This window comes from Balaenoptera ricei, chromosome X, assembly GCF_028023285.1.
Source record: "Balaenoptera ricei isolate mBalRic1 chromosome X, mBalRic1.hap2, whole genome shotgun sequence".
NCBI classification, from domain to species: Eukaryota; Metazoa; Chordata; class Mammalia; order Artiodactyla; family Balaenopteridae; genus Balaenoptera; species Balaenoptera ricei.
In genome coordinates this window covers 1,570,791-1,585,042 of record NC_082660.1, presented here as the reverse complement: position 1 = coordinate 1,585,042, position 14,252 = coordinate 1,570,791, and the positions used below count along the sequence as shown (strand labels likewise).

At 47.1% G+C, this 14,252-nt stretch overlaps 1 protein-coding gene across 14 annotated transcripts in view; it reads left to right on the top strand.

Annotated features, from left to right (window-relative positions):
- DHRSX (dehydrogenase/reductase X-linked) overlaps positions 1 to 14,252 on the top strand; it is a 337,523-nt gene that overhangs the window by 146,334 nt on the left and 176,937 nt on the right. For all 14 annotated transcript variants that reach the window (XR_009500312.1, XR_009500319.1, XR_009500314.1 and 11 more), the window contains exon 5: positions 9,042 to 9,249. Coding sequence is in view for 2 of the 14 variants with exons in the window: in XM_059911567.1 (XP_059767550.1) it covers positions 9,042 to 9,249 (208 nt within the window). In the remaining 12 variants the exon portion in view is untranslated. The remainder of the gene's footprint in view (positions 1 to 9,041; positions 9,250 to 14,252) is intronic.

The following is a 14,252-nucleotide window of genomic DNA, read 5'->3' as shown; positions in this document are numbered from 1 at the left end:
TGCCGTGGCCATGGGGCGTGGGACGGTCTGTCCTCTGTAGTGACAGGGAGATGACAGTATTGGAAACAGGACGAAGGTGACCTGTGGACCTGTCCCCATGATGCTCTAGCCAGTGTTTTCTCCATTGACTTAAGGATGATTTTGGACACACTCGTGCTCTTTGAAGCTTGACATTTTCACTGGCCCAGGATGTGACTGTGCTCAGTACCCCTAAGCACTCAGCCCCAGCACCCGGGTCCTGCTGGGCTGACAAACACCTGGGTTCATTGCCACCCCCGGTCCTGCCTCAGATCACAGGCTTCCTTCCATCTATAGATTTTCCCCGAGACACGTGGGCATCTCCTTTCCTGGTCGCGTTCTGTAGGTGGCTTCAGAACCCTCATCCCTTTCCAGAATCTTCTATCCTTCTTTCCGAACATTTTTGCATTCCTCTGTTGACTGCCTTGGTTGCCCGCTTCCAGACGTCTTTACTTTTGCATTTTTAGTTCCGCTGATGGTAAGGTCTGTGGATTCCAAAGTTGTGGCAGACCCCAGCTCTGGAGGTAGGTTTCGTGGTCAGCCCTGGAGTGACGGTGGATTGTCTGCGAGAGTTTTCTAAGATGTTCCTCATGTTCTGGACTTAAACCTTCATGTGGCCACTGGGCACCAGCTAGAATATACCCTTCTCTCTCTCTCTCTCTCTCTCTCTGTGTCTTTAATATCTTTCTCTCTCTCTTTCTTTCTCTTTCTCTGTCTTTATCTCTCTCTGTCTCTCTCTCTCTCTGTCTGTCCTTCTCTCTCTCTCTCATTCCCTGCTCCTCTCTTTTCCCCTGTAAGGCAAATAACTCTCTCTCATCCTCTCCTGATTAGGACACATCTTTTTTTTTTTTTCCTCTCTCTATAAGGAATAACACATGGTTTATTTTTAAGTAGAAGACTTTATTTTGAGTAATAATATACATATCATTCATGCCATTTACTTTTCACGGTGCGTTGCTATGTATGGAAATAGACAGGGAAAAAATAAACGTTAGAAATACCTAAGCATGGAAATACACAGGCAAAGAAGATATTTGATATATTTCCATGAGCAAGCATCATAGACCAGTGTCCATTAGAAAAGCATGAAAACCATGCAAAGAGTCTGCCCACATCCCAGCAGGCAAGTGCAAACAGTACATGTTATAGTTTCTTGCACACAAAACGTATACGTTTTCTTTGGATTGGAAACATCCTACAGACGAGTGGCTTGGCTTTTCTATGCAAGGCAAAAATTGTCTATAGAAGTAAAAACAGTGGAGGAATTTCCTGGCGGTGCACTGGTTAAGACTCCACGCTTTCACTGCCGGGGCTCGGGTTCGATACCTGGTCGGGGAGCTGATCCCGCAAGCTGTGTGGCACAGCCAAAAAATTAAAAAAAAACACAAGTACAAAGTATAGAAACCACCTGTGACGATGAGATATTCCAGGCCACAGACGTGTGTCCACTCACCAATCAAATGCATCCATCAACGAGCAGATTTTCTTTTTGGCTGCACTGTGCAGCTTTGCGGGATTTTAGTGCCCCAACCAGGGATCGAACCCGTGTCCCCTGCGGTGGAAGTGTGGAGTCTCAACCACTGGACCGCCAGGAAAGTCCATAGCAGATATTTTTTATGGCTCCTTTTCCTGTGTTTCAGTTCGCAGAGGCTGCTGTTTTCACGGATGGTCACTAACAAGGATGACCATTTGAAGCCCTGATGTGACATCATCCCTTTATCCATTTAAAAAATACAAGTGCAGCGACGTGGGTGAACCGTTAAAATCTCTCCCTCAGCACCCGCCAGACGTTCAATAAATATTATTGTTGCAGTTAGATCTGCTACCCAGGGAGCTGTCCAGGACACTTTGCTTTAAAAATGGAAACCAGGGACTTCCCAGGTGGTCCAGTGGTTAAGACTTCGCCTTCCAATATAGGGGGTGCGGGTTCGATCCCTGGTCGGCGAAATAAGATCCCGCATGCCTCGTGGCCAAAAAACCAAAACATAAAACAGAAGTAATATCGTCACAGATTCAATAAAAGACTTTTTAAAAAAATGGTCCATCTTAAAAAAAAAGAAACCAACGTGATTATTCTCAGCATCTCACTTTATCGTGGGCTTAGTCGTGGGCAGGGACCCCGGGAGTTTGGGGGTCCAGCCTCCACGGGGCTGTAGTCCTCACGCAGCTTCCCCAGTGGATGAACCCCAGGATGGGCTAGAAGCTTCTGGAACACGGTGGGTGGGCAGCTGTATGCGTGGCAGCGATGTCCTTGCTGTTGCTTTAAAAATATGTTTTCCCCAACGATGCTATTTCCGCCCAGACCTTGCTCAGATGACCGTGATGATTTCCCAGCTCACCTTGAACTCGGGCTGTGCCCGGACCGTCCTCACTGTCGCTCGGGGTCGGCGAGTTTCTGCTAGAATCTGTCAGCAGAGCTTGTATGCAACGACGATCCGTGTTGGCATGTCCCCAGGGCTGTGTCATTGCTGCACATGTCCTGTCTCGTACATTCTCGTTAGCAAATACGTAATACGGAGTGGAGTGGATGGAAAAGGTAAAGCCGTAAGGAGATCGGGGAGGGGTTGCCCTTCAGCTCAGGTCACCGTGAGCCAGACCACAGATGCCCCAGCGAAACTGAACACAGCTGAGTCCGGCTGTTCTGCCCCAGCGGGGTGAGACCCAGAGTTGGTGCAGCTGCACCAGCGTCTGGCTGACCCGAGCCTCCTGGCTGTTTTCTCTGCTGTCAACGTCCAAGGAATCAGAGACCATCGTAAGCAAGTGACAACCAGCACCAGCTTCCTTTTACTGTATAATGTTATCCTCAACTCACCAGGCTGAAGCCCGGGAAGTCACCGCGGGTTAACACCCCCAGATTCAGGCCATCATTCCTGCTGACCCCATGTCCCCTTCACATGCCCCTGCTCTGTGATGATGTGGGGCATTTTCCAGCGGATTTTGACACTTGGAAGGGCGTGTCTAGTGTCTGCCGGTTTGTCCCAGGAGATGGAGCTCTCTAGTCTGGACTTGACCGTTTCGGCGTGCACAGACCACTCCCCGATCCTAGTGGCTCAGAATAACCGTTTCCTTTTTTATTTTTTATTTATATTTATTGAAGTACAGTGGATGTACAATATTATATAAGGTACAGGTATACAATATAGCGATTCACAAGTTTTAAACATTATACTCCATTTGTAGGTGTTATGAAATATCGGCTGTGTTCCCCATGCTGTACATATATCCTTGTAGCTTATTTATTTTATGCATAATAGTTTGTACCTCTTAATCCCCTCCCCCTATCTTGCCCCTCCCCCTTCCCTCTCCTCACTGGGAACCACTGGTTTGTTCTCTATACCTGTGAGTAGGCTTCTTTTTTGTTATATTCACTAGTTTGTTGCATTTTTTAGATTCCACATATAAGTGATATCCTATAGTATTGGTCTTTGTCTGGCTTATTTCACGAAGTATAATAATCTCTAGGTCCATCCACGTTGCTGCAAACGGCATTATTTCATTGTTTTTTTTATGGCTGAGTTGTATTCCATTGTGTATACGTACCACATCTTCTTTATCCATTCCTCTGTCTTTGGACACTTAGGTGGCTCCCATGTCTTGGCTATTGTAAACAGTGCTGGTATCAAAATAACCATTTTGCTTGCATTTTGGGCAGTCTTCACTCTGGTCCTCCCATGGGGTTGCACCTGGGCCGCCGTTGTCTGACGGGTCAACCAGGGCCAGACGTCCAGGGTGGCTTTCTCCTGTGGCGGGAAACTGGTCCTGCCCGTTGCCTGACCTCAGCTGAGCTGGTCGACCAGATCCACACGTGTGGTCTCCTCACCAAAATAGTGATCTTAGAACTGCCAGCCTTCTCTAGTGAAGCTGACTGTGCCCAGAAAGACAGAATTCTGAAAAGCGGAAGCTCCGGGGTCTTTCTGAGCATGCCCTTGGACGTTGTACGACATTGTCACTGCCACCGCGTTCGACTCATGACAGCAGAGTTCACGAGGCCGCCAGTATTTGAGGAATGCAATACAGACTCCGTCTCCTGAGGAAACGGGTGTCAAACGACTGTGCAGGCTGGTTGTGCAGCTGCTTGGAGGCTGCTGTCCCTTTCAACCAGCCTCACATCAGCCGAGTGCCCCGTATGCACGGGTCTGTCCTGCGCTGCAGGCACCGACAGAGCTCATTGACCCAGCTCCGTCCCACTAACTGAGGCAATCAAGGAAGCGCATCACCAGGGAAGTGTGTGCGTTTTCTCTAAATGCCAGACCTTATGTCCGCTTGACAGCCAAAAAGCCTGTGTTTCTTCTGGATGACTTCGGAAGGGCACCCTGACATGCTCTTCAGAAACATTTTTAAAATTTAAAAAAAAATTTAAATTTATTTTGGCCATGCCACGTGGCGTGTGGTATCTTAGTTTCCCAACCAGGGATCGAACCCACGTCCCCTGCATTGGAAGGTGGATTCTTTACCGCTGGACCGCCAGGGAAGTCCAGAAACATTTTTTTTTATACTTTACTTTTTATTGACAACAAGACAACATTTTAGAATATTTTTGAGCCTAATATCATATAATCTCAGCAAATTCATTTGACTGTGAAAATCGTAACAAAGTGTCTCATCTCAGAATGACACAAGTTTAGAGACCAGACATGCTGGGGAGTATAGGTCTGTAGCTGAGGAAACCTATTTTTGGTTACATAGTGGTCCTGGGGAAAAAGAGAATCGTAGGGTTTAGAGTTAAAATAATGGATTTTAATTCTGTAGTAACCTAAATGGGAAAAGAATTTGAAAAAGAATAGATACACATATATGTATCACTGAATCACTTTGCTGTACACCTGAAACCAACACAACATTGTTAATCAACTGTGCCCCAATATAAAAGTTAAAAATAAAAAAATAAAATCATCCTTTGACCTAAACAAAAAGGATTTTTAGTTCTAATTCTATAATTTACTGGCTGTGTGAACTTTGCCAAGCCACTTGACTTTTTGTTGTTTTAAATTTATTTTATTTATTTATTTATGGCTGTGTTGGGTCTTCGTTTCTGTGAGAGGGCTTTCTCTAGTTGCGGCAAGCGGGGGCCACTCTTCCTTGCGGTGCACGGGCCTCTCACTATCGCGGCCTCTCTTGTTGCGGAGCACAGGCTCCAGACGCGCAGGCTCAGTAATTGTGGCTCACGGACCTAGTTGCTCCGCGGCATGTGGGATGCTCCCAGATCAGGGCTCGAACCCGTGTCCCCTGCATTGGCAGGCAGATTCTCAACCACTGCACCACCAGGGAAGCCCGACTTTTTGTTGTTTTAATGGAAAGGCATTTTATTTTAAATATAGCTGTGTGAACCTGTCAGTCCCAAACTCCCAATCTGTTTTGTTCATCGAATTTTAGCGGCTGTAGGTATATTTGAACACACACTCCGTTGAGTGCCTAAGACCCGTGTAGCTGGTTTTTCTCGTGTCTGTGGCCTCTGTCCATGCGGTGCCGTACTCATGATGTTTGACAGTCATCAGCGCAGGGGATAAAGTTTCAACGTCCCGGAGGTTTTTGGGGAGAGCTGGGTGTGGAGGGAAGAGGCGAGTGTGGCCAGGACGCGTGTGAGGGTGAGGCACCGCACACCTGAACTCCCCGTCTTCTCGTTTCTGCGTCTGGAGCCCCGTCTTCCGTCACGGTTCCTCTTCCATCCTTGTCTGTGGAAGCTGCCATCTGCCTGCAGCCTCCCTACAGCTTTGTGTTTTAAACGTTACCACCTTGCAACGCCCACAGCACTTGGCCGGCGCTGTGAAAGCCAGAGCCTGAATCAGGCGTTTTCTTTGCCTCAGGAACCTCAGATCCTGCAGTGGGGATGTATGGGGTCGTGAACCCAGGGTGGATCCTAGCTGGGACCTGAGTGTGGAGGGACATGCAGTGTGGCCCGGGAGGGGCCTCGCAATGCAGCTGGGAAAACTGTCCACAGACACAGTTACTCAGACACGAATGCATGTACGGAGAATGACATGTAGAAACGCATACACGGGCACATACAAATATATATATATATACACACACACACATATACAAATACAAAATATACACATGTAGAAATACACATCCATATAAAATACACACACATCAACAAACACATACACATATACAAATGCATATACAGAGAATTACATGTAGAAATGCATATACAGCCACATACAAATATACATATACATATGCAAATACAAATATGTCTATACATCCATGTAAACAAACATATCAATACAAACATAAACATATACACATATGCAAATGCATATACCCAGAGAAGTGTATACACATGCAAGTACAAACACATGTACATATACATACAAAAATATATATGCATATGTGCATAAAATCATACACATGCAAAACAACTTGAAAATTAAAATATATATGCAAATACAAAAGCCTATGTGGATGAATATAAAACTGGAAATACACGTATGCATGCATTGCACATAAACACACGTGCAAATGCATAGTTGACTGTGAACAGTTACACATAGGCAAATAACTCTGCTCATATACTTACAAATATGTACACATATACACATGCATATGCATGTGTTATATGCAAATGCAGGCATTCATGCAAGTACATATACACGTACATCTGCAATGCAAATTCATAGACATGCATATACAATATATGCAAAAGAAAACACATGTATAAGTTGATAGGCATTTATAAACACGTGCATGCAAATACACAAATACACATGCAGACACATAAACATGTATGTGTATAAATGTGTACATGTGCACATGTGTGCAAATACATATAAACACATACATGATACACGTATGTATGCACAGACATATACAAATTCATCTAGAAGAAGCATATGAATACACACAGAATTACATGCATGAATAAAATGCACACACACACACACACACACACACAGGCAGGCAGTATGCACACACACCTAGACACACACATAGACAAACACACGTGCAAGCCTGCTGGCTGCTCTAGGAGATGGAACCATATGGGCCGGGCATGTGTTCTGCCCATCACCTGTGTGCTGGCCTCTGTGGGAGGGACTTAGGGACAGGGATTTAGATGACCTTTGCTCCCACCAGAAGGCAGGCCTGGGTGTCCCAAACTGACGGGTAGAACGCACGGAGCCCCGGGACCTGCTTCACAAATGTGTTTATGGACCAATGGCCGACAGGCCGGCTGGGGCCTGCAGTGGGGAGGTTCCCCAAAGGGCGCCTGAGGGATGAATTCACTTCTGGGGTTCACCTGAATGAGGGGCTGCCGTGGCAACGTGAGTTTGGGGAACAGGGCTCTGTCCACCCGCCTGTGGACCATAGAACAGCGTCACCCCCCGGTGTCCCAGCTGTGCTGCCCACGCCTCAGACCAGGCCCCTGGCATCTGCGGATGGCTGTTCCCATCCAGAAGAGTGACCGGCCTGGGGGACACTGTTGGGTGACTCAGGACAGTCTCACTTTCTGGGGGGTCCTGCTGTTTTGTCATCATTTACAAGCTCGGGACATCGAAGGGCAGAGTTTGAGAGCAGGAAGGGGTCTTGTTGGTCTTTTGGCATCTTCCCCACCGTGTACAGAGCAGGAAACTGAGGCAGGAAGGTGGGGCAGCAGCCAGGACCAGAGCCACCCTCCTGGCGCTGGGCAGGTACCCCGTCCACCTGGGGGGCGGCGCCGCCATCCCGTCCCACCTCCTTCCATCCCACCTCATCTCATCCCATGTCATCCAAACCATCTCATCTCCTCCCATCCCACCTAATCCCATCCCATCCCCTCCCCTCCCCTCCCATCCCATCCCATCCCCTCCCCTCCCATCCCATCCCATCCCATCCCATCCTATCCCATCCCATCCCATCCCATCCTCATCCCACCTCATCCCATCCCATCCCATCCCATCCCCTCCTATCCCCTCCCCTCCCATCCCGTCTCATCTCATCCCATCTCATCTCATCCCATGTTATCCAAACCATCTCATCTCCTCCCATGTCATCCAAACCATCTCATCTCCTCCCATCCTCATCCCATCCCATCCCATCCCCTCCCCTCCCCTCTCCTCCCATCCCATCCCATCCCGTCCTATCTCATTCTCATCCCACCTCATCCCATCTCATCCCATCCCATCCCATCCCATCCCATCCCATCCCCTCCCATCCTGTCTCATCTCATCCCATCTCATCTCATCCCATGTCATCCAAACCATCTCATCTCCTCCCATCCCATCCTTATCCCATCCTCATCCCATCCTCATCCCCTCCTCATCCCCTCCCCTCCCCTCCTCATCCCATCCTCATCCCATCCTCATCCCATCCTCATCCCATCCTCATCCCATTCCACCTCCTCCCATCCCATCTCATCTCATCCCATGTTATCTAAACCATCTCATCTCCTCCCATCCCATCCCATCCCATCCCATCCCATCCCATCCCATCCCATCCCACCTCATCTCCTTCCATCCCATCCCATCTCCTCCCATCCCATCCCCTCCCCTCCCATCCCATCTCCTCCCATCCCATCCCATCTCCTCCCATCCCATCCCATCCCATCCTCATCCCACTTCATCTCCTCCCATCCCATCCCATCCCACCTCCTCCCACCTCATCTCCTCCCATCCCATCTCCTCCCATCCCATCTCATCTTATCCCATGTTATCCAAACCATCTCATCTCCCATCCCATCTCTTCTCATCCCACCCCATCCCATCTCCTCCCATCCTACCCCACCTCATCCCATCCCATCCCATCCTCATCCCACCTAATCTCATCTCTTCCTCATCCCACCTTATCCCACCTCATCTCCTCCCATCCCATCCCATCCCATCTCATCTCATGCCATGTTATCCAAACCATCTCATTTCCTCCCATCCCACCTCATTCCATCCCACCTCATTCCATCCCACCTCATTCCATCCCGTCCTCATCCCATCCTACTTCATCCCATCTCATCTCTTCTCATCCCACCCCATCCCATCTCCTCCCATCCTCATCCCATCTCATCCCATCTCATCCCATCTCACTATCCCTGAACCCTCCTCTGTCCCCAGCTGGTGTAATGATGGTGCCGCAGAGGACCACCGAGGACGGCTTTGAGGAGCACTTTGGTGTGAACTACCTGGGGCACTTCCTGCTGACCAACCTCCTCCTGGACACCCTGCGGGAGTCGGGCGCCCCCGGCCGCAGCGCAAGGGTGGTGACCGTGTCCTCGGCCACACACTACGTCGGGGAACTGAACTTGGACGACCTTCAGAGCAGGTGGGTGCCAGTTGCCAGGGGTCTCGGGTGCTGCCAGGACGGTCAGGGTGACCCATCACCATGACGCACTGGCCAGGGTGCTCGTCCCAGGTGATGGCGGCTCACACCCCCAAATGTTTGTAAATCAACCTGTCTCGAGGTGAAAGCTCTGTTGACTAACACAGGCAGACCTGGGAGATGCTGCGGGTTTGGTTCCAGACCATAGCAGTGAAGCAAATATTGCAATGAAGCAAGTCACACAAATTTTTTTGCTTCCGAGTGCATCTAAAAGTGATGCTTACACTAGACTGTAGTCTAGTAAGTGTGCAATAGCATCATGTCTATAAAAACAACATACATACCTTCATTAAAAAACACCTTACTGCTAAAAAATGCTAACCGTCCTCTGAGCGTACAGTCAGTCATAATCTTTTTGCAGTAGTAACATAAAAGATCCCTGATCAGAGATCACTGTAACAAATATAATAATAATGGAAAAGTTTAAAATACCGCGAGAATGACCAAAATGTGACACAGAAACACAAAGCGAGCACATGATGTTGGAAAAATGGCGTCAATAGACTTACTCCACGCGGGGCAGCCCCAGACCTTCAATGTGTAAAAATAAGCAATATCTGTGAAGCGCAGTAAAGTGAGGTCTTCCCGTATTAATAATTGTTAGCTAACTGGCACTCACACATCTATATCAGTCTATTTATATTTATGCTTTGAGGTAAATCCTATTATTATCCTCATTTTACACTTGAGGAAACTGAGAAGCATATATTTTTAAAAATGTATTTAATTGAAGTATAGTTGATTTACAATGTTGTGTTCATTTCTGGTGTACAGCAAAGTGATTCCGTTATACATATACGTACGTTTTTTTCCGCATTCTTTTCCATGGTGGTTTATCCCAGCATATTGAGTAGAGTTCCCTGTGTTCTACAGTAGGACCTTGTTGATTATCTATTTTATATATATTAGCGTGTATATTTTAATCCCAAACTCTCAGTCCTTCCCTCCCCCACCCCCTCCCTGTTGGCAACCATGAGTCTGTTCTCTGTGTCTGTGAGTCTGTTTCTGTTTGGTAGATAAGTTCCTGTGTGTCATATTTTAGATGCCACATATAAGTGCTATCCTACACTATTTGTCTGTCTCAGACGTCTGGTCTCCAGCACTGGGGGAGGTTGAAGGCCTGTTGCTTTCAGCCCCCAGTTTGTGGGTCACCTGTGCTGGGACTGTAGGAGACCTTCAGGGTGTGTGGGTCTTGTGGAGGACCAGCCCCGTGGCCTCTGAGCCAGGCCAGGATGGGTGTCACGGACCGTCTGGGGTCCTGATGGAGTTAACGGGCTGACTTCATTCCCTGCCGTTTCTGAGTTTTCCCTGTTTATTTCTCAGCACGTAGGTGTGCATAGCCCTTTAGCCAACCCTGTGCTTTCCACACGGGGCGTGCATAGCAAGGAAGAAAATGCAAAGGACCCTGAGCCTGGAGAGATTCTAATGTCGCCTCAAGCACTCACGCAGCAGTGCACCTGCTTCTCCCCCTGGGCTCAACACCCTGTGTTTTAACTCCTGGGGTCCAGTCGTCCCTCAGAGGGGCGTCTTTGGACGGAGTGGTTCTCTCATCGGCATGGGTCCAGGCTCAGGGTCTGCAGAGGGTATAGGATCGCCAAGTGTTTCCTGCATCTGATGGGGGCATGACCCCACACGGCTCGAAAAAAACAGCATCGTGACAAGGGGACCCGTGTACGGGGTGGGGTGCTTCTTTCAGGAATATTCTTGTCTTTTTCTCCTTTGAATACGGCTCTAGAAACATGCAAGAGAGAACGCAGATGTGTGCACCCGTAGCTTCCTTTTTCTAAAATGAAGCTTTTTATGGCATCACACAAAACTCTGACATTGCAGAGAAGTAATCTCATGGCCCGCAGGAGTGAGCGTGTCAGGAAGTGGTGACAACTGCCCTCCTGTATTTGTTTACATTTCTCTACGTCAAATCACATCAAAGGCATCTCGTTATATCATTTTTTTCCCTAAATGGTTATCCAAAGGGGATGAGACCTTTTAGGACCGTGGTTTTCAAGGTGGGGTCCCCAGATCAGCAGCATCTGTATCACCTGAGAAGTGATAGATGATACAGGTAGATGCTCAGACCACACCCCCCCAATCTGTGAAATCAAAACTCTGGGGATGGGAAAATAATCTGAAAAAATATATGTACGTATACACACACATATATATACACATATATGTAACTGAATCACTTTGTAGTACACCTGAAACTACCACAATACTGTAAATCTTACTATGTATAAAATAGATAACTAACGAGAACCTACTGTATAGCACAGGGAACTCTCTACTCACTGCTCTGCGGTGACCTGAATGGGAAGGACATCCAAAAAAGGGGACATAAGTATACGTAGAGCCGATTCATTTTGCTGTACAGCAGAAACTAACACAGTATTGTAAAGCAACTCTACTCCAATAAAAATTGCTTAAAAAGACAATAAAAAGGTATTTCCTAGCAACCTGCCCCCTCCAAGTAAATTTTATATATACCTTATAGTGTATATTTTACTTCAGACCATGCCAAATATAGCCTTTTAATTCTATAATAAACATACAGAAAATTACCTTTAAAAAACCCAAAAGAGCCCCACTCACTCTTGTTCCATTTTAAAGGCTTGACAGTAGACTGTTAAAATGTTAAAACTGTGTTAAAAACAAAACAAAACAAAACAACTCAGGGTGTGCGGCCAGGCATTGGGAATTTTAACACACCCTCTGAGGGGCTCTTAATGCATGCTGACATTTGAGAACCACTTGGGTTGAAAACATGCTGCCTTTTGGGGTAAAAAAAAAAAAAAAAAAAAGGGTGAATTCTTGGCTCGCACCTGATGTAAACACCGCTGGTGATGACGGTTAATTGCCAAGATTGATTTGCTGGCTTGGATAAGGAGCGTTCTTGTCAAGCATAAATCACTTGTAAAAGCATTAAAGTGTTCCAAACCCAGGTGGGTTGTTACACACGAGAGGGCTTGTCACTTCTGCCCAGCTGCACTCAGTCCCTCCTACAGAAGAAATTCCAATGGAAGAGGTGGGCAGAATCTCTGGAAAATTGTAGTCAATGAACAAGACTCGTGATGTAGTGGATAGCTTTGTTTAAAAAAAAAAAAAAAAGTTATATTTAGGGGGAAGAGGGTGAAAAAGCTATATACAATTTAAGTAAAAAAGTATATATTTAATATATTTAATACTTGTACATCTATAATATTTAATTATATATAATATGTAAATGACAAAATATATCACTTGCAATATTTATGTAATTATGCAATTATAATTATATGTTTATAATTATAATTTACATATATGTGAGAGGGAGAGAGAGACTGACTTTATTTTAAAGGTATCAACTGTGCACAAAGCTCTGTTACATCTTTTTTTAAAAATTGCCACACAATATTATATAATATTATATAAGTTACAGGTGTACAACAGAGTGACTCACAATTTTTTAAGATTCTATTCCATTTACAGTTATTATAAAATATTGGCTATATTCCCTGTGCTGTACAGTATATCCTTGTAGCTTATTTTATTTTATTTTTTAAATTATTTTTTTTTGGCCACACCATGTGACTTGTGGGATCCTAGTTCTCTGACCAGGGATCGAACCCACACGCCCTGCAGCTGAAGCACAGAGTCTTAACCACTGGACTGCCAGGGAAGTCCCCTTGTAGCGTATTTTATACATAATAGTTTATATCTCTTACTTCCCTCCTCCTCTATTGCCCCTCCCCTATATGGCCACTCCCCTCTATTGCCCCTCCCCCTATATTACCCCTCCCCCTATATTGCCCCTCCCCCTTCCCGCTCCCCACTAGAGTTGGACTTGTTTTCAGAAACTCCCTCCCATGCTTGGAGGGGCTGACAAGGTCAACCAGCGGGCCAGAGATTCAGGGAAGCGGTGACGTTTGCAGTCTTGAACCTAAAGACTAGGTGACTTAGGTAGAATTTCTATGCTGTGGTGTTTGAGGCCAGATCCCTTCTTCTTTTGGGGGAACCTCATTCTCTTCCCCTGAATGCCTTCACCTGATAGGACGAGGCCCACCCACATGGCCGAGGTTCACCTGCTTTACACGCAGGCTACTGGTTTCATGGTTCATCTCCTCTGAAAAACACCTTCCTGGCACCATCTAGGCTGGCATTGAACCAAACACTTGAGCGTGGACACATGAAATGAACCGTCAGGGGCACATATGTGGGCAAGGCATTCTGTAGGTGATGCGCCGTGGTGTCCGGGAGATGGGTCTGCCCACTACCCACCCTGCACCCTGACTTGTCTCCGTGCTCAGCCTCCTGCGCCCATGGGCACCTCGGGACCCAAGGCACCCTCTGCGGGGGTCGCGTCAGAGGTGCCCCAGCTTCGCGCCAGCCCTGAGGGTGACCGCACGGGAAGACCCCTCTGCATCTCTCCTGGAGGCAGCTCCTCCTGCTTATCCTTGGACCCTCCCCTCTTAATGCAGGCAGCTCTTTCCTGGGCTGCCCTCAGCTAAAGAAAGAAAGAAAATGGTACCCTCCTACCTCCTCTCCTTGGACCCAAACGAAAGCGAGTCCCCCATCTTGACTCTTGACCTCGGAAGAGATCAAGAGATTAAGATTTGCTCTTAGTGGCAAAGTTAACAGAACCCTCTGGATGCAGGAGTGGCTACGTCCTGTGTCACCAACCGAGGTGCTTCTTTGGGTACAAGTGCTGCGTGTCCCTGGGTCTTGTGGCTCCGTCCACAAAGGTCCAGCTACAGACCAGGGCTCAGAGTGGACTTTCGTAGGGTTCCTCACAAGCACACTGTCCTCATGGCTTCCTCTCCCCCCAAGAAACTTACATCTTATGGGCTTACTTCCTCTGAACGTAGAAAAATCTCCTTGTTTTTATTGGCTTTCTCTCTTCTCTATTCTTCAGTGGAGCAAACCAGCGAAGTCCACATTTTTATGATTTGTACCAAGTAACTTTTGCTTTT